Here is a 26120-nt window from a genome sequence, read left to right as displayed (position 1 = left end):
TATCCCCTGTGTGCCTTGTCGACTCAGTTCTCGCGCGCCAGACTAAATTACTTTATTAACCCCTTTTCCCGGGATCATTCTCCCAAACCCCCCCCTCCCCTCGATCCTCCGCGAGGACTAAAACGACCGGTCGGTCCTGACGCAGAAGCGATCCCCGCACTTTGTTAGACAGCGGCGTTATTAAATTTGCAGTAACGTTTCAAGAAGTCGCGAATAGTATGCCTGGTAAATTATTTATTAACGGTACTGCAAAAAAAAAAGATAATAGGTCTCAGTAATGAACTCAAACGTGCGCTCGGCAAACAATTTCCATATATTAGCATCCTTCTCCGAGAAACATCGTAGCCTACGTCTATTAAAGATAATATGCATGATAATTAAATAAAATAGTAATGAGAAGCTCTATTAGCCCACTGCAGCAATGTCAGAGTCAATCCAATCCACACCAACGGGTATTTCGGACCCGTGGCGCGTTTTCCTTTGTTTCTATCTCCGATAAATTTTAATCAATTTTAATTAATTTTTTTCTCAATCAAAACGCTGAATATATAGAATCCAAATCTGTAAACGAAGAAAGGTTTCGATAAAATGTCGAAAGTTATAACCAAAAACGTTGGCAGTTTTTTGGAAAACAAATCGTGAGTGAAATTTTCGCTCGGATCATTTTGATCTGGAGGGTTAATATACATATAATTAAACTCGAGAAGTAAGATGTAAATATTGTAAATTTGTGTTGTAACAAACTAATAAATCCGTTTTATGTTTAACTTGTATTTATTACATTAAAAAATTACTTGATTTTAGCAGATCGATTTTAACTAGTCCAGTAAACAAAATATCATTTCAGCAATATATTAGGATGATTTAACAACATGTAACGTTTCAGGGTATGTTTTTAATATTTATACAAATGTCATCATAAACCAACTTTGACGCACATCTAGAGATTTCGATAATATTGCCATGTGAATGAAATATTGTTGCAAATAGTGTTATTTAGAGTAATATTACTGAGACATTTTTTTTAAGATTCGGAGAAATATTATTAGGTAATATTTTAAAAACATTTATAAAGTACAAGAACGATAAAATTTACACGGAAAGAACAATTTTGCTGGATCCTGCAGATCTGAAGATAATTTTTGTTCAATAATCAAAATAATTTTGTGCGAAAGTGAAAATGACTGCTAGAATATCAAAACGTTTTACAGCAATGCTTATCAGTTTTAACGTTTCAACAAAAAAATTATTTTCAGATTTGTATTCAACAAAATTTTTAGACCTTTCAAACAAAATCGTTCTTTTCGTGTTTATTCAATATTTCGTTGATCTAACGTTCCTTGCTTACTGGGAATAGGCTTTTAGCAGTCGGATATAAGGAAGAGTTTCGGAGCAGGGTGTAATCGCGGACGCAAATGGCTGAGCATTTGGTGCTCGCGTGTCGTCCCGGTCCTCCAGTAAGGTTAATCGCGCTTTAAAGGGGGAGGCGAGATGCGAACGCGGAGTTCGGCTGACCCGAAGTGGTTAGAGGACGCGTCGGCGTGTTACCTCCTCACCTGGAAACTGTGCGGTGTTGCTTGCCAGGTAGAGGAGGCGGCGGCGGCGGCGGCGGCGGTCTCCTGGGTGCCAGGATGTCGTTCCTAACGCTAATGACGTCGTTGGCTCTCACTTAACAAGAGACTACCCTCTAAATGGGGGCTTGCGTCCTGAAAGCGGCCCGGCGGCGCTCACCAAGCCGGTGATTACGAAACTCGGAGATTCACTTCTGAATTGCATTCGTCGCGTAAGTGCCCTTCGTGTATATAAAGGTTGCCGCTTCGCGGTTCGCGTTACGCGCCGTTCCGTCACCGACGGCAAAGTGACGTTCCTTGCGCACCGAAAGTGGGGGTCTAATCAACTATACCGAGCCTTAACTGGAGCCATCGAGAGAAAATACGCAAATATGTATCCGGCAAAGATTATAACTACAATATATTGCAGCAACATTGCAATATTTCTGCAATATAGAATGTTACAACGTTGCCGCAACATTGCATGTTATCTGCGTTTGCTGGGTCGTTATAACGTGAAACAACGAGGGTGACGTCACTAAGGTTTCCCGATGGTTTACTTCCAGACGCAATCCGAGCCGACGACGCTTCGGGTGGAGGGAGGGGGGGGGGCAGGGGGAGACAAAGGAAACGATCGCGGTTTTACCGCGCGTGACGCAGAGTTTCGCGCCAGTTTCGCCGTTTCGAACGAACGTCGTTTAAGCAATCGACGCCGCCACCGTTCGCTTGTACTGCCGCGACTTTAATGTCGAAGACCGCTGTTTACGCCGCGTGTTTTCGCCTCGGAACGCGTCACGCCACGCCACTCAGCGCAACGCGAGAGGCAAACGCTGCAACGAAACGTACGAAGGGCACGCGAATCGCCCGGCGATTCGCGCCGGGACAAGGCCGCGATGGCGAGCGTAATGCACAAAGGTGTTACCCGGGACGACCCAGGTGTAATTTCAATTTAATTGCACGTTATTTCGGGCGTGTGCGTTACCTTATACGCGCGCGTATATAAGGTAGGACCAAGGCCTTATTAAACGCCCTCGGCCGAGCACTTCGCCGCCACGCTGACGAGCTCGCTCGTTTCGCCTCGCCTGGCCTGCGTGTTCCTCTATACGAGCCGGTCGGCGAAGGATCGTGGAAGACCGCGGGGACGGTAGGTACACTCGGAGTGTGCTCCTCCTAGAGATCTCAATCTCTTCTCACGGTGGTGTGTCAGAACTCGCTGATGACCGAACCATTAATTCCGCACGGAACTTCTCTCTTCTCGGGAGGTTTGATTGAATTCTCCGAAGTCGAATTCTCGGTCTGAATTTCCGAAGTTTGACGCAAATTTTACAAAATGTGTATGTATATACATATGTGCATCTATATATACGATGTATAGAGAATTGATCGAAATATTTTGAGATTCATTTGTTATACTCAAACAGAACACGCAAATCTTGAGAAGTTGATCGGAGGATATCGCAAAAATAAATAACGTATATTCCAATTTTATTTTAGATGTATTGCCGCGTTGATAGAAAAATGACACAAGTAAAAAATTAGCATTTTTGAGATAAAAGAAGCAATAATAGATTATAAGTAAAAACTAAACAGCTGGAGCTGAATCTTGGCTCTTAAATTCTATGTAAATACATTTTTATAGTTATTTAAACTGCAGCGCGCCGATCACTGTATCGGACTTTATAAGATTAATTTCTTTTTCATTATTTCAAAAATGTTAATTTTTTACTTGCATTATTTTTAATAATTTATAACTCGGATAAGAAGGGAATATATATGTAAATCTACTTTGCGTTACCCTCCGAACATTTTCAGAATTTACGTGCTCTAGAATATGATAAAATGATAAATTGCGATCTCAAAGCAGAGGAGGGATTTGGGGCAAGAATATAAGGTTGCGCGATTTGTAAAGTCCACACATTTTCCGCGAAGAATATGAATTCGTATAATTAAAATAATCTCACAAACGAGGTAGGCTGTATTAATTATTACTTGAGATCCGTTTTCGCTCTCAGGCCTTCAATCACTTGCCCCGATCGATCTCTTCCGGTATAAAGGATTATCGCCCTTCGCGGCTGGCGAAGAACCAGTTTCGCCGATATCTACACGTGCACACGCATATAATACACACGCACTTTCTCTCCTTGTCCCTTTTTTCGTTTCTCTCTCTCTCTCTCTTTCGTTCTTTCATCTCTCGTGCATTTCCCTCGCTCGTTTTCCCGGCGAGTAAGACGTCCCGCATAAAGGAGAGTTGCCACGAAGGGTCGCGTGCGTCGTTAGAGGCCAGTAACGTATCATCATGCGATTACACCGCGCTAAAAACGTGCCACGTCAACGCGTATTAAACGCACACAGCCGCGAGCAGTCGCGCACACCGACGTGGAATCGTCTATAAAAACGCCTCGTTCACCAGCAAATTGATTGCCGGCCCCGAGACGGTCCAGAATTTCGCGCGAGATCTCGCGTCGACCATTGCCGGATGATGGCAGCTCTTCGTCATTGGTCGTGGCTGGCCGCGCCGCGCCGCGCCACGCCGCGCCGCACCTCGCGAGCGGAAATTTTTCAGTCCTTGTTAATCCACATCTACGGGGAGACGGTTTATTAAGTCTCGTCAGTTGCCTTCATGTTACGGGCACTTATCGAGAAAAACTGTAGTTTCAAATGATTAGATATTATGTTATATATTAAAGTTATATTCCTATATAGAGATAGAGGATCTGCAGTCTCATCAGTGCCGGTTAACTTGATTGGCTGATTAAATTTAAGAATTGCAACTGCAAAACTGAAAATTTATCATCTCTATGTTCTCTAAATCTGAATCAGTGCATAGTCACTGATTATTAACAGGGCAGCCTGGTTTAGCACCCTGAAAATTTAGATGATTTTTGGAATTTTTTTTTAGGAAACTATTCAACCAATCCTTTTGAATTTTATAGAATAATTTCTTATACTATATAGAGATAGAGGATCTGCAATCTCATCAGTGCCGGTTAACTTGATCGGCTGATTAAATTTAAGAATTGCAACTGCAAAACTGAAAATTTATCATCTCTATGTTCTCTAAATCTGAATCAGTGCATAATCACTGATTATTAACAGGGCAGCCTGGTTTAGCATGCTGAAAAATTAGATAATTTTTGGAATTCTTTTTTAGGAAACTATTCAACCAATCCTTTTGAATTTTATAGAGTAATTTCTTATACTATTGAACTAACAAAAAAATATTTTTTTGTCAGAAAAAAGTATTTATTGTGCAAGTAATAATAACATTTATTCGGCGGTGATGGTGTTTGGCGGCGTGCAAGATAACTCAAAAACTATTCATCCGATTGACTTTGCACACATCTGCACAAATACTTCCTTGACAATTTGAACCACAGTTATAATAATATCATTTAATTAAATAATTTTTATTGCATATAATAAATACGAAACATTTTTTGTCAAAATCACTATCTTCTTTTTCCAACTGCGCGATTTTCACAATTTTGCATTATTTTCATTAAAAAAAGGTTCAGTTAATGCATAAACTCTTAATAAACAATAATCTTTTTGGATTTTTTATTTCAGACAATTAAATACAAGCGACGCTACATTATACGCCGCCCGCCGACACGCCAAATAAAAAGTTATTATTACTTGCATAATAAATACTTTTTTTTTGACAAAAAAATATTTTTTTGTTAGTTCAATAGTATAAAAAATTACCCTATAAAGTTCAAAAGGATTGGTTGTATCGTTTCCTAAAACAAATTCCAAAAGTCACATAAATTTTCAGCGTGAAATTATAGATTAATATGAAAAGTTTAATTATAGATTATTAGTGAAATTATAGTTAGATTATAGGTACTGACGTAATCAGTGATTTTTCAGTACTTTTTTACTGATTCAGATTTAGAGAGTGAATACATTATATATTCACACGAAAAGAACGATTTTTCTGGAAGGTCTAAAAATTTTGCTGGATATAGATCTGAAAATAATTTTGTTGATAGTTCAAACTGATTGCTAGAATATCAAAATGTTTTACAGCAGTGCTCATCATTTTTGAGTTTTTAACAAAATTATTTTGGGGCAAACAAAATTATTTTCACATCTGTATATCCAGCAAAATTTTTAAACGTTAATTTTTAAACTTTTAGCCAAATCATTCTTTTCGTGAATATATTACATATAAGAGTATATAATAAATATATTGTGGGTATATTACATCTTTATGAATAAGTTAGGAATTAAAACAGATTTTAAAGTCTTACTGTTGGCAAAGTTTCTTTCTGGTGACAAAGTTAATCGGCAGATTACGTTAATCGGGATTGGTGAGACCGGCCGGATCTAGAAGAATAACGAAACTGAAATAACACTAGTCTGCAAATTGAAATCTCAGGATCATTGCCTGAACGAAGGTAATCGTTTTTCGTAGTCTTTGAAGCTGAATACGATTCCGTTTAACAAGTTGCTGTATCACATCATCGTTTTGAGAAAAATAGTCTCAAAGAGGCAAAAATTTGAGAGTTTTTATAAACTTTGAAATATCAGCAGCAATTTGTTTTCTAAATTTTCGTTAATTCTATGTAAAAGTATCAATTTTCAGCTTTCAAATGCATTCTGTTTTTTTGTTCAATATGTTTTTTTATTTTCGAGATATGGCAATTTGAAAATAGCCATATTGTATGTATCTTGTCAATTTCATATTTCTTTTTAATTTAGTTCGATCCGATATATTATATAGGTACAGAAACATTTAAGTACTTTTCACTTAATGCAGTATTAAGATAGAATAAAATATCTTTTTCATGTATTATGTGGGGAAAGACCAGTTTTTTTTTAAATCGCTATATTTCAAAAACACAAAATTGTACTGAGACGAAACAAAGTGCATTTTAAAGATAAAAATTAATACTTTCGGGTGACATTAACATTTAAAAAGAAACATGTACTACAACGTCATGAAACTCTTGAAACTCATCGGTTCTGTCCTCTTTGATGCTATTTCTCTCAAAATTGTGAGAATTTGGACATTTAATTATAGTGTTGAGCATCTAAAAGTACATTAAAAAAGAGCTAAAATTGTTAAAAAATTTTTTTATCGCAAACTAGTACAATCAACAGTTTTCGCACGAGTAATTCATGAGTAATTTATTTTAGAACTAACGTGATTGAAAATGATCGAATTGTACGAGTATATCTACATTTTAAATCATTAATAGAGAATTTTACTTGATACAAAATCCAAATTTACTTATCGATTGTTTCTTAAAATAATTGACCTTGAAGAAACTAATTGTTAACAATTTTAGAACGTTCAAATATTTGTGACAATCAATTTTATTTGATAATCTAATAATTAACAGGCTGTGTTAAACAAATGCAACCTTGAAAAATATTTGTTCACGAATGCGGGTATAATATTAGTTTAATCGATGTACATCAATACTTAGTGCCCGGCGGATGATTCCACGGTACGGGTTTCAATTTGGATAATCAGCTTAATTGCACAGGACATAAATCGTCGGTGTTGTAAATCGTTAAACGGCTTATTAGCTATTCAGCCGAGTATTAAAGGCGCATTTTAAAAAAGGCGGCGGGATCGCGACATTGAAAGTAAAAGAATGGATAGACCGCGGCGTAAACAGAGTGGAACGCCCGAGAAAACGGCCGCTAATTGGATCATTATCATTGGAATCGCAGACAAGAATCGTGTTTGAGGAAGTGTATGTCATTTATTAAATCCGGCCGGTCAGAGGCCGAAGCCGTCGTTAATATCTTTTTATTGTGTTTGGCAATAAAAGATTAGCACGAAGGGTATTAAGTATGTTAAGCAAAATGCTCTTATTGCGGAATCACTTTTTCATTAAACGAATAATCTTAATGAAAAATATGCAATTTTTATTGCCATGATTTGGAATCGTATGACATTGACATAATATTTCAACGAGTTTTGCGGGTTTTAACAATTGTAGATATATGTCGAATCTGCGATATCATTTAACAGCTTGAAAAAATTAATCTTTTTAAGCTTGAAAAAGTTAAAAGTAAATTTGCATTGTAAAGTAGAATTCTATAATTTTGTAATAGAATTCTTTTTCTATTTATGTAACAATTAAATTTTTGAAATTTAAATGAGTTTAGTGTTATTGGATTTTAGATAAATTAATTTAGTTGTTATGAAATATTGTTTTTGCTCAATAAAATTATTGAAATTTAATTAATTTTCGTATTAATTAATCGTAATTTTCTTATTAATAGAAATAGTTATTAATAACTATTTATTATTTCTTTTTTTACACAAAATGTGGAGGGAAAGAGAGAGAAAGAAGAGAGAGAGAGAGAGAGAGAGAGAGAGAGAGAGAGAGAGAAGGAAGAGAGGGGAAAAGATAAACAGAAAGAGGATAACGGCAAGCTAATTTAGCGTTACGATAAAAATACGGATTAAAATGCTATAACAATCACAAAATTTAAAGATACGAGAATTATGTTAACATAAATTGAGAAGCTGCTTAAAATATTATGTAGAAGAAATAGCAATAAAATGTAATAAACAGAAGACTGAACAAATCAATCAACGTAAGAAAACAGAGTAAAAATACTCGAGGTTTCGATATCTGACCTAAATTCCAAACACGATTGACATTACTGAAAACAGAAAAACACGGTGACAGCATCTTTTTATCGTTATTATGTATTAATAAAAAGATATTCCTCACAGATTTGCATTTGTGTGAGAAAATAAAGTAAAAAAATTTGTATTAAATGTATAAGGATGTCTGCACAAAGAACAAGATTTTCGGTCCGCTTTAAGTAATTCTATAGGATTAAATTTAAATAGTTTTTATAATATTTAAAATAATAACATTAAAAATAAGAATGTTAAATGTAAAATTTATTAAAATAACTGATAATATCTCTATTAAACTTTTTTATTGACAGTCCTTAAATTTATTTAGAGCGATTAAATTTATTTAAGTTTACACGGAAGGAACGATTCCTAGAATGTCTAAAAATTTTGTTGAAAATTCAAAAATGATGAGTATTATTACTGTAAAACGTTATGATTTTAGCAATCAATTAAAATTTTTAACAAAATTATTTTGATGGTTCAACAAAATTATTTTCAGATCTGTATCCAGCAAAATTTTTAGACCTTTCAGTAAAATCATTCTTTTCGTGTATGTGTGACAAAAATACAACCTTGGCCATAAGTACAAACATTTCAAATTAACGTAAAGGTTCTATTTCACGAAAAATAAAAAAAAATTATTTTTGTTGAGAAATAATATTCAATTTTATAACAATTTTAATATTTTATTGATCTTCCTCTGGTGTTTATTAGAGCTACAGGAAAATGCAATAAATTGTGGATGCTTTATACTTATATATGATTAAGGCTGCATAATTACTTAAAAAATTTGTAATCAATTGAGAGAAGAATTGTAAAGATGTACATGTACACTGGGAGAAAAATTTTTGGTATTTGTAATTATAATTAGTACCATAATTATTATATGATTTTTATTGTTATAATGTAATAATAATTACATTATTATTATATATATATATGTATAGTTTTGTCAACAAATATATAGTTTGTATCAACAAATTTATATATAGCACTGAAACTTAATATACGTTATTACCATCAAAATGGTTGCAGTTATCATTATTTGACTATAATTTATAGTCATTTTTAGGGCCAACCATAAATGGCTCTTTCAGTGTGTATGATAGACAATTTTTAATGTCATCTTCAGAATTCAACGCATTAATAATTTCGTCTGGTTCGCCGGTGCTATAACCGCGGAATGTCAGATAGTGTAATCGTAAGTTATAAAACGGTAACCTCCGATAGAATTAATTTGCGTAGCTTGATTCCTTTTTATCGCGCGCGCGACGGAACGTTGCCGCGGTATCGACCTCGGCGAAATCACGTGGATAACTCGGCGCACGTTTTCTTTCGCGCCTCCCGACGTTCGCACGGATTCGGTTTGAAATTGCATTTTACGCGGTTGCACTCCGTCTCTCTGCAGAGTCTCGAAGTCTCGACCGGCCGGGCACGGCGCGGCAGGAGGAAAGGAGGATGGAAGGGGGGGGGGAGTTATTATCGGACGCGGTTATCAAAGTTGATAGATGATAGCGGGCGGCGCGCTTAAATAATTTATGAGGGAACGAGTTAAACAATTTTCACGTCCGGTTTGATCGCGGATCCCCGTCGTCTTAATCTATTTTCGTTGCGTACGCCTCGCAGCGGAATTGTGCATTTCCTCCTCTAACGAGGGAAGCGGCCTGTCTCCTCGGCGTAACGCATCTCGGCGCATAATGAACCTGACACGATGATAATGAGTCGACTAATTTCGTGATACGACCGTGACGCGCCTTCGGCCCGCGGCCGATGGAACTTCTCCCCGCGATCGGCGCTGTTATTTTTTTACATAATTACATCTTTTTTCTTTCGCATTACACGCAAAAAAAATGACTTAGTAATAGCAGTTAAATTTCAATAGCTGAATCCAACTTAACTATAAGAACTACCGCCTTAGTGTCGTTGCTAAGTTCCGGCTGTTACACGGAAAGAACAATTTTGCTGAATCCAAATCTGAAAATAATTTTTGTTCAATAATCAAAATAATTTTGTGCGAAAGTCAAAATGATTGATAGAATATTAAAACGTTTTATAGCAATGCTTACCAGTTTTAACATTCCAACAAATCATTTTGATGATTCAATAAAAAATTATTTTCAGATCTGTTTTTAGCAAAATTTTTAGGCCTTTCAACAAAATCGTTCTTTCCATGATACAGATAGAAAAACATTCACTGTGACAAAAAATTTATTAACTAAAATTAAAAGCATATATTAGTACAAGCAGCTAAAAAGATGGTAGAGGTGTGCGAATCAAGCATTTGCATGGTCGAATCGAATCGAATCGAATCTCTTTAATTCAAATACGAATCGAATCTGAATCATATTTTCCCAGATTAACATTACATGTTAATTTAAACGTAATAAATATCAAAATTTATGATTTACATTATTTTACGCAATGATTTAAACAAACTGAAGACCTGTTTTCGATTTACATCTCATTGCACAGGATCATGATCTTATATGTGACATTGTGAATTTTGAACAAAAAATATTAATAATATGTGTATACACGAATAGTTAGAATGTTTTCGAATATTTTATTAATCTATATAAATACATTACATATATCAAAAATACTTATTTATTAGATAAGAATAATTGGTCGCGCGGGAAATGTAAATGAACCAAATAAAACAGGCGATTGATTCGAAATCGAACCATTGTTGATTCGAAATTCTCAAACTATTTTATTTCGAATCTTGTAGATTCGAAAACGAATAGAATCTACTGTGATTCGATTCGATTTGATTCGAATTCAAAATATTCGCACACCTTTAAAAGATGGCATGTGTACCTAAATGTCTTATCATGCACACATTTAGCACACAGAGCTAAGTTTACAGCTACGCGCGAAAATTTGATTCGTATAATTGTTTTTGCAATGTGGCACTGCCATATATGCACATTTACAGCGCATTTAGTATTGATATTTTGCAATATATAAGTTATATATTGCAAATATTATTACTCTATTGCGAAGATAAAATAACATAGTAAATTCGGCTAAATATTATTTGCTTTTAGCAGCAAATATTTTTTGCTGTAGCATCTACATTTTAATAACTATAATAAATTAAACTTCGGCAGCAACGACATTTAGCTGTCCCTATTTCAATGATACATATATCTTAGGTGCCATAGCTATATTTTAGCTTCATTGGCTAATCCTCTTTTTGCGTGTAATTATATTACTTGAAATGCAGCGATCGTTTCTCGAGAAACGTCCAAAATTATAAATCGGCTGTCATCCGGTTTTGTGAACAGAATTGAATCAGCACGGAAGGGATCGTTTTGTTGAAGTAAATTAAAAATTCAGCTATACATATTTGAAAGTGATTTTATCGGACTGTCAAAATAATGATTAGATCGCTCAAGTTGGTTGTTAGAATGTCAAAAATTTTTGCAGCATTGCTCATCGTGTGCTTCAGTTTCCTATACATAATTAATTTGATAGTCCAATTAAAAATTATTTTTAGATCTATACACGAAAAGAATGACTTTGGAAGATCTGAAGGTTTTGCTGGATGCAGATTTGAAAATAATTATGTTGAAAATTCAAACTGATTGCTAGAATATCAAAGCATTTTACAGTAATGTTTATCATTTTTGAATTTCCGACAAAATTATTTTGGCGGTACAACAAAATTATTTTCAGATCTGTATCTATAGCAAAATTTTTAGACTTTTCAGCAAACTCGTTTTTTCCGCGAAGCTTAAAAAAACGATATTTATATGTTTTGTTGTCCTGAGTAATTTGTTTCTCGTCTTTTAACGTCGAAATCACGCGCGTACACTTCAAATCGCCGCGTTTGATCGGGATTATTAATTACCGCCGCTTTAATCCATTATGAAATTTGGCGCAAGTGAGCGCGGCGATTGGCCCGGCATTGACACGATAAAGGTACTATCGTTCGCGATACACGATCCCTCAACCTGCCATTGCCGCTCAGGGCGGTTATTATACGGATTATAGATTATCAATAATGAGCGAGATGCGAAGCGAACGATCGAGACGCTTCGCGAATAAATAGCGTCTAATTACGCTGATTAATGCCCAGCCCCGCGATTTTTCATCGGTCCCCTTCCCCCCTCCGGACTCGCACTTCAACGACGAATCTCGGATCGTTTCGCAAACGCGCCTCTACCTGCCATCGGTAAATCTTAATTGACCGGCTTCTCGAATGCTGATCGAAATAAAACGCGACGTCGATGACTTTTATCTCACGATCCTGCATTTTATATGTTGACACTGTTAGCACATATCAATTGACCACTTTAATCCGCGATATCCACGTTTTTATCACACGAAAACGTTGTTCTGGAATTTATAATAAATTTACTTCCATTTCTATACAGAAAGAACGATTTTGACAAAGTATCCAAAAATTTAGCTAGATCTGAAAATAATTGTATGTACATAAATCATAAAAATAACTATATAATTTAAATAACTATTGTGAATCGAGCCGGTTGCTAGAACGTCTTTTTGCATTAATTATCATCATGTTTCAAGCACTTTTATAAATTAACGTAAATATTCTACATCTAACGAAAAATAAACTGAAAAACATTTTTACTAAAAAATAATATTTATTTTTTAAACAACTTTAATATTTGGTTTTTTTGACTTTTATTACCACCTTTTCTCCAAGAAAATAAATTGAGGATGCTTTATATTTATGGCTGTATTTTAACGGTCGCAACATTATTATTTCTAACTATACATAATATCTAACCTAATTTTTATATATTTTAGCAAAACCGTTCTCCTCGCGTGTATGTACATTACAAGCCTGCAGTAAAATCTGTAAAATCTCTACGTTTTTTGCTCATAACAGTAAACGTTCCGTTCGGTTTTATCCGTCTTGGATTATACGAGATGTTTGGATGCGAGGTAAAATCGTACAAATATATATAGTACTTATCTTTTACATCGCTTGCGCTAACGTAGTCAATATCGGAATCCTGCAATCGCGGGGAGTTGAGGATTTCCCCTCGCAAAAAGCAAGAGATCTCCGGGACCCGCGATCGAGCGTTCATTTCCATCTCCGTTTTACTCCTCGAGATAGCCACGACCGCGGGAGGGGGAGGGGGGAGGAGGGAGAGAGGGGAAGGCAGCAGGGGGAGGATTGCCGGCATCGCCCAGGTCAATCATAATTCCCGATCTTTTATTCAATTCCGGCCATTAGCATGCATACACGCGGCACGGAACCGCCGATCCTCGTCGGAGATATTGCCCCCGCCGTTGCCGAGGGTGCAGGGGTGGCGGAGACTGTCCTCGTAAAATCACTGGAATTCCATGTTTATTCAATACGCCGGCATGCTGCTTATCTCGCGCGTGCCCGGGGATAAGATGGGAAAGCGATTTTCGGTACGCGAGTCTGTCTTCCTCTCTCTCTCTCTCTCTCTCCGTCGCGAATCGCGCGCGCCGGTTATTGCCTCCTCGGACGTCGCTCGGCCCGGAACCGACGCCATTTTAATCAATACCAAGGGGGATTTTGCGCAATATCGGTGGCATCGTCGCGAATCCGTTTTTCCTCTCCGGTTAGACGGATATAAATTATAAAAACGGCCTCTTCCTTCGGTTATAACATTTTAACTGTACCGTGCGTTCGTTTCACATATACGAGTACACGTCGTTTTTTCCTTCCGTGATGTGCACTTTACAATCTCGTCTCTCTCGTATCGTTTTACAGCTTTAACACTCGATGTTGATTTCTCTTTCAATTTTTACGCCCGTGTAATTTGTTTTCCCTTTCTTTTTTTTTTTTTACCTCCCTCCCATATTAGATTACGTGTTTAAGGCCACTTTGTATAAGGACTCGATTCACTCGGCGCCCGGCGAGATGTTTACCTTGCGCCGCGGTTACAAATGGCGCGAAATTAAGATAAATTCGCGATCACGTCCGCCATCGACGTCGTCCTCCATTTTCGTGTCGCACGAACATAATAATTCCCGTCGAAAGTATACAGTACTTAATTCGATATCGATATCGATCACGCGCGAGATAGGCTGCCGCAAATTATAACGTTCCGCCTGCCCCGGATGCAACGATCGCGCCGATCGTTCGCCAAACTCGGACTCCTTTGAGAAAAAGGAAAGGTAAATTATTACTCGCATGATCGTAACTTTCTTGCAATAATTAACAATAACAAGCGATAACAAAACTTTTTTGCTCTCTCATGCGGGGATAAACGTTGAATGAATTGCGTTTAAGACTGTCGAGTCGACAGTTTATAATAAGCAGCATTACACAGCGTTACACAGTAGAAAACATTTTGTATCTTGTACTTAAAAACGATTCTTGTTCAAAATTATTATATTGACTTTTCAACATGTTCGAGTGTTAATTTAACATAATGTGATTATGTCAGTATTTTGAATTAAATTAATATTTAACATTACTTAGTATTGAAATTTATGAGTAAGTAAATAAATAATAGAAAAATAATGTAGTTTTAGAATGTAGTAGTACACAGTGAAAAACATTTTGTATTTGTGTTAGAAATGGTCCACTCAAATCCTGAAAATTTTGTGTTGAATTTTTAACATAATCGAGTGTTAATTTAACGTAATTATATGTTATTTAAATATTTTGTTTTAAATTATTGATATTCAACATTTCTTGTGTCAAAATAACACAATTTATGAATAAGCGATTGTAACTTAAATAACATGAAAATGATATGTTTTAAAACGTAAATTCTAATAAATGAAAATACATGTTAATTTAACATAAGTGTTAATTATACTAAAAAAACATGTTTCCACAGTTTGCTTACAAATTGTGCCAGTATTACCTTTTTTAACGTGCTAATTTTGCTGAAGAAACATACGTTTCCACAATTTGTTCCCAAATTTTGTCAAAGTATAGGTATTATATTTTTTGTGCTAATGTTTATATTAACCTTTTAACATATTTATCTTGTGTTAAATTAATCAGAAAAATTTGATGACACGTGTGAAATATATTAAATTTAACACACGGATTTTCCGACTATGTGAGAGTGTCGTGGGTCGGAATGTGCAGGTCTGTGGATTCTTAGCAAATTGACGCGATTGAGCGATTTGAGCGACTTTCGAGTCAGGTACGTATTAATCCGCAAAAGCGACCCGCGCTCGAAAGTTCCTTCTTTTTATCTGTAAAATCTTAACCCCGGCGATACGCGCGGCCTCTCCGCGCGCGAGCGCGATTCTGGAATTACGTATATACAGGTACGAACTCGCGTTAAGAATTATTACGTTGTTAGATTATGTCTAACAATGATGATTGCCGCTATAATCTCTCTCCGTTACTCGCGTCACGCTCGGCTTGACACCACACCACGAGCAAAAAGGGGGACCCGGGGTACACGCGGGGCCCAGCGCGAAGTGTGCGTGCGCGCGCGAATTCATCGATTTACATCGGCAAAGTGGCGAGCACGAAAGCGAGCGCGCCGCGCCGCGCCGCCGCGCCGGTGCAGCTGCTCGATCGGAGGAGAAGATTGAAGAGGAGTGCACACTTTACTACATGGTTAACTTCATTATCGGAACGCGCGCGTCGGCCGTTACAACTACGGGGCCCCGGCATTATTGCTCGGCGGTTAGCGTAACTACTGCATTTGTTTTCGCTGCGAGACATGCACTTACGCCGATCCCGCCGCGCAGCAACAATAGCGCCCGCCGATTAAGTAATTGCGGGTGTACGGCCTATGTCGCCGTTATCGTTTACTCTCTCTCTCTCCCTCTCTCGGCTCTCTTCTGTTCCTAGACCTAGCGCACACTGGACCTTTAGATCTCCATCGGCATCGGCAGATCCCAGGGACCTCTGCTCCTTCAAGCTTCTCCTCGGGTCATTACATTCTCGCTCTTCGCGATGTCGAACGTTCTTGAATCCTTCGGAGAGAACCACGTCTCGGAGAGAGTAATTTTAATGCTTGAAGTCCGAAAATTTCGATGTTGACTTACGAGGTTGAAAATTCCGGCAATGTCTAACGGTGTACTTTCGAATCTCAACTCTCGTTAATGTTTGTGTTTTTCAGATTCGTGAACATCCAAATAGCATATGGAACGTGCCAGCGATATTGCAGCAACATTGCAACATTCCTGCAATATGGCTATCAAAGACAATGTTTTAAAGCTTCAAGATTCAGCATTTAAGAAATTGCCCGCATAATAACAGAGCAATATTGCTGGAATGTTGCAACGTTGCTGCAATCTTGCTGGAGTGTTCTGTGCCATATTGACAGTTTCTTAAATGCCGAATTTTAAAGATTCGTACACGGAAAGAACGATTTTGTTGAAAGGCCTAAAAATTTTGCTAGAAACAGATCTGAAAATAATTTTTTATTGAATCATCAAAATAATTTGTTGGAGTGTTAAAACTGATAAGCATTGCTATAAAACATTTTGATATTCTATCAATCATTTTGACTTTTGCACAAAATTATTTTGATTATTGAACAAAAATTATTTTCAGATCTCGATTCAGCAAAATTGTTCTTTCCGTGTAACATTATTTACTTTAATATTTTACAATTATCGAGGTGCTGATTGAATCTTCTTGTCTTTGATTTTTGAAGTCTCAAGAGAGACTTCAATTCGAAGTTTCGGGATTTTAGACATCTGTATTTATGTGGAAGCTTTACGTTTCACGGGCCGGTTTATCCGAATTTCTTCTGAATATTGTATGTTCTTTCTTACAGGTTGCGACGGGGAATCGGATGAGGGCGGCAACAAGAGGCGAAGAAGCAGGACTAACTTCAACAGTTGGCAGTTGGAGGAATTGGAACGGGCCTTCTTGTCGAGTCATTATCCCGACGTCTTTATGCGAGAAGCACTGGCTGTGAGACTCGAGCTGAAAGAGAGCCGCGTGGCAGTAAGTTTCTTCCTCCGGCCTTCACTTATTTTGTTGTATACAACATAGAACATCGCCGACACTACATTCCCACAATCGTATATATATAACGGTAATCAAAATAAGAGAAGGTTGATATTGGTAGCCGTCGATTCGTAGACAAATGAAAGTACGAGATAGAAAGTTGATTAGAAAACTTCGGACATTTCGATCAATCCGCGTTATACGTTCTGACATTAATCGATGCGACTAATTTTATTCAATTCAGCCGATTTACTGCAAAACGGAGTGAATGTAGTCAACTTACAAAGTGGATTAAGCTTTAACAAGATTTTCAATATAGTTACAAAAGTGCACTTAATATGTTGCAAAATTATAAAGCCGTTTCGTTTATTCTCTATCCACTTTTTCACCGAGCAAAGCTCTAATTTTATTGAAAAATTTATGGCGCAGAGGAAACAACGCTGTTATTAAGTACACCCCGTACGAACATCGCGTGATTCTTGTCCAACGTGCGCAACGAGAGAAACGGACGAGGAATAGAATTGCAAAATAATATATTGAATTATTTGCGGCATGTAATGCGAGTACGAATGCGGAAGTGCGATACGAAGAGGAGATATAAGAATGGAGGAGGAGGAGGAGGTTGACGAGATATGTAAAACGAGGAGGTGCATCATCGGCGTACGGGAGAGGGGAACGGATGTATGCGCTATTTGCGGGGCCTAACACGCGTGTCTAAGCGGATAAATATAAATATCCGCTTGAGGGACCTAAGGGTAACCGTATGTCCGACCGGCCGTGAAATTGAGAGAGCTCTCACCCTTCGCGGTCCTGTCGAAGGATTTCGGCTGGACTGCATTCGACGAATGTCGCGCGTCGGGCGTGAGCTGTCCGAATGCCGGAAGAAGGCCGGCCGTACGTCGAACGGATTTAATGCCAGTTTCGCGGAATCTTAATGACACGTGCCGTGCCCACGTCGTCGTGATAGATCTTCGATAGGGTTCTAATTTTTTACGCTATTCACGTCTCGATATGTTATGCCAATATTTTGGTTTCCGTGAAAAATTAATTATGCGCGTTGACTTTGTCAATTTGTCAATTGTTGCGCGTATTTATAATTAAAATAGGCTACTTTATGTTTAACCTTTAAACCACCACATCCCACAAAATTACACTAACCACAATGTCGGTCTGACAAGCCGCTATTATGCTCTCGCTAATTTTATAAGTTATGTATAATAAAAATATGTTTTCTGAATATTTGTGATGGGGAAAAAGAAAACTATATGTTTTAATGCGAAGGGAACAAAAAATCTCGTGTACAATAGAAATAAAATATATTTAAATGGTGATAAATAAGAAAATGGTTGACAAGTAACGTTTCAATAGCGGTTTGTGAGACCGATATAGTGGTTTAAAGGTTAAACATTATAAAGCTTATTTCAGACCTTTAATTCGACTTATAATTTAGTTCGACTTATAATTTCAGGATAGAATTCAATCTGTTTGTTATTTTATGTTGTATCTTTTATTTATGTCTATTTTGATACTTCAAATCGCTCATTTGCTATGACAGCTATACATAACTCGAAAATTGTCACTTTTAAATTGCTTGCAGAAAAAGAGTTAAGACATAAAGAAAAAAGAAAGAACTTTTATTCCTCTCTACAATCAGTTATTATACCAAAATTGCATTTTAAAATTAATATTACAAAATTTTAATAATTCAAAATATTGAAACTTATTTTGTGAGAAACTTTGTTTCTTTTTCAGTTATGTCGTTGTTGTAGCAAGTAAGCAAAATGTTTCCCGTGTTACACGGCACATAAAATTGCAAATGGAACTCTATCCTGAATTCTGACGGGGATCATAAACCGTATAGTGGGCTCACGTTTCTTGGAAAAACAAATCTCAAAGCGTTCATTGTGTAAATAAATGAAGAGATAAGAAGAAGACAGATTGGCGAGTTTACCCTTACGAAAACATTATTGGGAAACAATGGCGTCCTATCGGCGCCGGTGTTATTTAAATGGACGATCGTCGAGCGGATAAATCTGCGTCGGTTTTGCACCCTCGAGTAGATCCCCGAAGGTAACGGACCAGATGGACTAACTACCCCCTCGAGACGGAGCTTGGGAAGGGAGAGGGGAGAGGGCAGAAGGGAAAAGGGGGCAAAGGTCCGAGGCCGGAACCAACCCCCTCTCCCCCCCTCCCGCCCCGGTTGTCTGTCGACCCTCGAAAATTCGATCCCGAAGTCACTTTAAATTCGTGTCTATCGCCGAGTCGATCTCCAGATAGAGCCGCCAGTGGACTGAATAAATCCGCGTCGAATATGTGTCGTGGAGTTCGGGCCAAATTCGAAGCCGCGCGCGCGGTTCTCAAGGGTTGAGAGAGATTAATGTCTCGATGATGCGCGTTGCGAAGGTATATAAGTATTGTATATTCGATAATAGGAAAGCGGAAAGCGCGGGGCTCGATATTCCGCGAGAGCATCTTCGGACACTTAGATTTGTTCGCGCGGGCGTCGACAAGCGCCGCCGTCGACCGATTGTCGGCCACGTTTATCTGGCTGTTGTCCGATATTCCGGGAGGAGATGCGCCCGCAGCGGGACATACGCGTTCGTCGGGGGGGGGAGAGAGAGGAGGAAGGGAGGGAGGAAGGTCGGGGGAGAGGGGGGGGGGTTATCGTACGGTGGTGATCGATGTTATCTAATCTGAGAGCTATTCCCTGTCGTGGGGGAAGCACCATCGAAAGGACGCGCACCGGCTGTGTGACATCGTGTCACATTGTGTCACCCGGGCTCTCTCCGGCCGCGGGTTATCGTCATACGCCATCATCCGCCGCGCCGCGCCGCGCCGCGCTCGCTCCACCAGCCAAAATCCGATCCGATCTCTCTCCGTTCGCGACGATCGAATAGGAGAGACACTCGAGAATTCGAGTGCGCACTCCGGGAGGGATCAATATTTTCTCCGGACGCGCCGCCGCGGGCGTTATATATGGCGGACGATCTCTCGCGTTATCGCTCGATCTCGCGCGGTTTTCGCGTCTATTACGTACCGTCCGCGAAATTTGCGCGCGCACGCGTGTGTTATATACCTTATACGCGTGTGTGTGGCCGAAATTCGTATATACGCCACCCGGTCGTAAATCATCGCGGGAACCGTGCGTTTTGATTTATCGCGAAAGGGCTCTCGCGGACGCGACGTCGCTATTATATCAAGGAGCGCTATTTGCATCCGCGACGACGAGCCGGCCGCGGCCGGGCTCTCGTGCAGCACCGCGCCGGTCCGCGCAGCGCGGTGAAACGACCATCAGCTTGTAAAACGTCGAGTCCAATCGTGCGGCCGCTAACCGTGACGCGATTATTCTACGATTTTATTTATACGGGCCATTGTTTACGCGCGACTCTCGCGGCGAAACGCCGCTGCTCGATCGAGCTCGAAATCATCGTTATTTATTTATTTTTTTTCGCGAGTATAGAGAAGAGAGAGGCAGATACGATTGAATAGAGGAATTACTCGAGACGGACACAATACGATCGTTCGGCTCTCTTCCGCTCTTCGGTTTTCTCCCCCCTCCCCGTCCCCCCCCCCGCTCGACGTTTACTTCCCGCATTTTTCCAACGCACTCCGCGGCGTAAAGTGCCGACCGACTGACAATGAGTGCTTCCTATTACGATAAAACGACCGGGAAGACCATTAAAGCGAAGGGTTAATTATGGTATGTGAAACAATTTAATCGGTCAAGCGAGAAAGAGAGAGAGAGAGAGAGAGAGAGAGAGAGACAGAGCGGCTCTTATCGGCACGGCGCGCGGAAAACATCGTTTATTAATTGGCGGAAACATAATTACATTAGAATGCATTATCTTTCCCCGACGGGGCCCTCCGTATGGCCGATTACGGTTATCGACAACGACGTCGTTTCTTCGAGTTTTTGCTGCCATAAAAGATATACGCTTTATGCGTGTCAGGCCAGTCGTGCGCTTACAATGTAAAGGCTGCACCGCCTGCACCTCCTCGACGTGGCGGCGACGACGGGGGGAGGGGGGAGGGAGGGGGGGAAGAGAAAAACTGTGTTATTTAGTCCGCCGGAACACGGGGAGAGAAAGATCAAGCTCTCATCGGGATAGAAACAGCTTGTTAAACCGCTATCGGTCGTCGATAATTCCTGACGAATAGCCGCGCTAATGCCCGACTCGTGTTTCCCGCGTGTATCGCGTTAATGTAATGCGTTACAGCTGTGCCCGATTTTGAACTGTGAGCCCAGGCGGGACCGTCCCGCGTGAGATTCGAGCGGGTATTAAGGTTTCAGACGAGCCGCGCGGTAGCCGAATAATTCTCGACGAATTCGGAAACCGATCCTCTAAATTCGATCGGCGGACCAATTGATCGAACGCCGATTTTTCCATCTGCACGATTTGGGAATTTGCAATATTGCGTCTGTATTGAAATCCCCTTTTCCTTTTGTATATGCTTTGTTTTAAAATCAAATCTACACGGAAAGAACAATTTTGCAGCTGAATCCAGATCAGAAAATAATTTTTGTTTAATAATCAACATAATTTTGTTGGAAAGTCAAGATGATTGTTAGAATATCAAAATGTTTTATAGCCTATCGTTTTTAACTTTCCAACAAATTATTTTGATTATTGAACAAAAATTACTTTCAGATTTGTATTCAGCAAAATATGTAGACCTTTCAACAAAATTTCATTCTTTCCGTGTACGGTAATCTTTTTTAGATCTTACTCTTTCCAAGATAAAGTTACAATAATTTAATCAAAAGATTTGTTTTGCTGCTCGATGATATCGTGGATTGCCATTTTTCTGCAAATTATGATATCAAATAATGAAATAAATAATGAAATTAGAGTTGACAGGTTAATTGGAATTATCAACATAAAAAAATGCAGCACTTAGATATTATCGGGCTGGAAATTACTTCGGTAGCTGTAGCAATTTATGGAATTTACCCCTGGAACTAGTTAAGATACGTTGATTAGATGTTACCGAAGATTTTTTAATGTTATTTTTTAGAGATATTTAAAAAATACCATTTTTTTTCGAATAAATATATTTGTTAATTAATATTGAATTTTATTTTATTTGTGGATATATGTACATCTCGTCAAAATAAATAAATAAAATATGTATAAAAATATAAAATAGGTATATCTACGAAAATAATTAAAAAATGTAATTTAAATTTCACACGTCGAATAGATTTATCCTTATTAGACTTTTTCGAAATATGTTTACTTTCTGGAGTTAAAGCACGGCCGCAGGCTCGAGCTGAAAGTCGAAAGGCTAGAGAAAATTAAATAGCGTAAGCGCGTGCGACGGATTCTAAATAGAGCTGTCGAAGTAATCGAATTAATTACGATCGTCCGAAGTTTAATCGCGAGTAACGGGGATTCGCGGATAGCGGGCGGAAAGAGAGAGAAAGAGAGAAAGGGACAGGAGAGAGACGAACGAGCGCTTTGGTTTGGGCTCGTTCAGGGGTTTGTAAAGTGTCCCGGAGTCGAAGAAAGTTTCGTAAAGCTACGTGACGCGAGGAAGGTGTTTCAGGGAGCCGAGGGGATCTATTGATCTTCGGCTCGCGTGAGCTCAGCGCCGCTCGCCGGCCGGGCCGTACAACTAATGTCTTCATCTCTCCCTCCACGGCCACCTTCTCTCGCCCCTCGAGAGAATGTGTGTGAGAGAGAGAGAGAGAGAGAGAGGGGGGGGGGAGGGGGAGAATGCCCTCGCTACCCTTCGGTCGGCGTCGTGGCTCACGCTAGCCCTAAATCGTCGTTCATGCCACGAGCGTTCACGCGAGCAAAGGGTTGTCGTCCTCAATGAATCAGGACACCCGGGAGGGTCGTTGGTCCTTCGTCCTGAGACAGGAGCCTTCCTGTAATTTCGGAACTTAATGCATCCGCCCTTCGTGTCGCTTCTGATAGCGCCGCGGCGAAGGCGGCGCTGTGATTTAAGCAGCTCTCGCAGGGAAATTTCACGTGGGGGATGCGGAGGGCGAGCGACGCGGGTGGGAAGAGATCCGGGGGGGGGGAGGAGAGGGGAGGATCCGCAAATTTACGCGACGCCGCGAACGCCCGTTACAATTCAAGACCTGCGGGGGAACGACGCTTAGCTTTCGTCGACGTCAATTGGCGCGAACTTGTGGTCGATTTAATCTTCTTTCTGTGGAAGCAGATAATAGAAGGCAAGTCGAGTCGTGGTCAGAATTTGACCGACGTTGACGAAATAGACTGGAGGAAGCACATCCTGATTCCGCCTTTCTCGACGAAGAAAATATTCAATTTTTTTTAACAGAGGTTTGCGCTATTAAATTTGTAATGTCAAATTATACCCAATTTGAGGCATTTTTAATTATTCCATAAGTTGCCATTGCTCTTACAGTGTTTTAACTCAAAAGAATGGAGTTAAACAATTTTATTGAAGAAATGTATATATTCAATTTGATTTTAAATTTTGGTTTATTTATTAATGCAATATGCATACGTTGATATGGGCGCTGTTTGCTTTAAAATTAAGAAATCTAAACATAGAAATGAATTAATTAGATAAGCTGTTTTTTAAACTACATGTTTTGCATTGAAGTAATAAATTTCGACACGCATAAAAGTTGAAAATAACAAAATTGTTATTTGACTTAAGAAATTTAATCTGAATTTAATCCCTTAATGTTTAACAGAGTGTAGCTCATTAGAAATATTAATTGCCATTACAGGTGTGGTTCCAAAATCGAAGGGCGAAGTGGCGGAAGAAGGAGCACACGAAAAAGGGCCCCGGAAGGCCGGCGCATAACGCTCACCCTCAAAGCTGCAGCGGCGAACCTATCCCGCCCGAGGAGCTGAGACGGAAAGAGCGCGAGAGGCGACAGAAGAAGTTGCTGAAAGCCCTCGAGAGACAGCAGCGGAAGCTCGCTGCTAAAGTAAGCCGCAAGCTCGCGAAAATATCCTTCCGCAATTTAAAAATTTCAAAGTACTTACGTTACTTACGTGTATTAATATCTTCTCTCGAGCGCATTACTTTCTTTCGGAAGATGAAAAGAATTTTTGACTTCGCTTAAATCATTGTATATTTGAGGATTGCAGAACAGCGACAGAAATACTTTTTCAAAATATTTAGAAATTTTTCTAATACAAATATTTTTTCTTAAAATTTTCTGCTATATAGTCTATCTCTATTTTATCAACAATTTGATATTTGATTATTTGACAGAAGCATGATTACACACGGAAAGAACAATTTTGGTGAATCCAGATCTGAAAATAATTTTTGTTCAATAATAAAAATAATTTTGTGCGAAAGTCAAAGTGATTGTTAAAATATCAAAATGTTTTATAGCAATGCTTATCAGTTTTAACATTCCAACAAATTATTTTAATGATTCAACAAAAAATTATTTTTAGATCTGTTTTTAGCAAAATTTTTAGTCCTTTCAACAAAATCGTTCTTTCCGTGCGTATAACATACAATTTTAGAAATATCTTTTACAATTGCAACATTTGTAAAAGTTCTGTCGATTCTGCATTTACGCATTTGGCACAAACTGACCAAACCACATTTCGAACCACTGAGAGAGAGAGAGACAGAGAAAAAAAATGCTTACAATTATCATAATTTAACAATAATGTATAGTCATTTCCCAACTATATTTGGTTTGGTAGAAATATAATTTCATAGAATTACAGCTTGGTAAAAATTGGTAATTATTACTAACATTATTGCAGTGATAACTATGAAATTGAGCCTCTAACCATAATTATTTTGCGCAATTATAGTCACAAATACCGAACGCTTTTCTCTCTCAGTGTATTAGCATTTACATCTGACTGCAGTGGCCGATCGTATCCACTCAGATTAACGTACAAATTAAACAGTAGTTATGTAATACGGGTTGTTCCATTTTCTTAATTTCAGGGCATAACGGTGGACTTGTCGACATTGCGTGCCGAGTGGGAGTCTCGCAGCGAGGCGGCGTCGGGTCGCGGCTCCGGGAGCGGTCCCCTGAGCGGCACGTTCGGCCAGCTGGGCCTGGGCGGCGACGGCAACATATCCGCGTCCGGTGTGGACGGCAACGAGGAGATCGACGTGGTCGGCGGACTGGACTCCTGCAGCGAGAGCGGCAGCGAGCGGGTGGACTCGGCGGCGGACGGTTCCGTGGACGGCGAGTGCTTCCCGCAGCTCAGCAGCAACAGCGCGAGCGAGAGCGGCGAGAACCCGCGGAAGAACCCGCCGCAGAATCCGCCGATGGAGCACCTGAACCACCAGCCCGGCATCCATCACTGGGGCCTGAGCCTGCTGGAGCGACGACGCGAGCTGGTGGGCGTCGGGGCGGGCCGTCAGCCGGCCGGCAACGGCGGCGCCCGCAGCCTCATCCGGCAGGCCGAGGAGGAGGTCCAGAGCGGCAGCATCGATCTCTCGGTGAAGGGCAGGGAGGAGAGGAAGAGGCTGAACCCGTTCTCCATCGACAGCCTGTTGGGGAACAATCGGACTAGCGCGGCGTCGGATCGCAGGCCGGCGACGCCGACGTCGCCGACGTCGCCGGTCTCATCGGCCTGCACGTCGCCCTCCACGACGTAGTGAATGACGGGGGCGACCGATCAACGAAGAGAGAGAAAGAAAGAGAGATAGAGAGAGAAAGAGAGAGAGAGAGAGACGCCGAGAGCGTGTGTCCGGGATTAAAAAAGTTGACGAGCGGTCGAGGGTGGCGCGTAGAGCGGCGATCAGAGAGATCGGGGGTAACCGATCCGCTCGTCGGGGATTACCAAGTGTGAACGGTGTGAAGTGACCAACGGGAATGAGCGAAGGCTTGAAGCGTGAAAAGCCGCGGGAACTGGTATAACTGGTAACTTCCCTGGCCGTGAAATCGCGCGAAAGAGCTGGCTATATGTACGGTAACATCCCCGCCCCCCCCCACCCACCCCCGTTTCGCAGCCCACGGTTCCCCGTCGCTTTGACTGAAATCGCTAGGTTCATGAATAATCCTCGCGTACTTGTAAACATTCTCGACGTCCGTCGGCGAATGCGCGCGTCTAGATTCTCGATGTCCCGAAGGTCCCGGAGAGTCTGCACATGAAATTCG

General features: G+C 39.8%; 1 protein-coding gene across 1 annotated transcript in view; it reads left to right on the top strand.

Annotated features, from left to right (window-relative positions):
* Positions 1 to 25618, top strand: part of LOC105462478 (homeobox protein unc-4-like) — a 51107-nt gene extending 25489 nt beyond the window's left edge. Inside the window, exons 2-4 of the mRNA XM_011709101.1 lie at positions 16875 to 17047; positions 23760 to 23963; positions 24956 to 25618. Coding sequence (XP_011707403.1) covers positions 16875 to 17047; positions 23760 to 23963; positions 24956 to 25618 — 1040 coding nt within the window. The remainder of the gene's footprint in view (positions 1 to 16874; positions 17048 to 23759; positions 23964 to 24955) is intronic.
* Positions 25619 to 26120: the final 502 nt, after the last annotated feature.

Source organism: Wasmannia auropunctata, unplaced genomic scaffold (genome assembly GCF_000956235.1).
Source record: "Wasmannia auropunctata unplaced genomic scaffold, wasmannia.A_1.0 LD336097.1, whole genome shotgun sequence".
Lineage (NCBI taxonomy): Eukaryota > Metazoa > Arthropoda > Insecta > Hymenoptera > Formicidae > Wasmannia > Wasmannia auropunctata.
The sequence above is the reverse complement of the archived record's forward strand: the minus strand, read 5'-3'. Positions and strand labels throughout refer to the sequence as shown.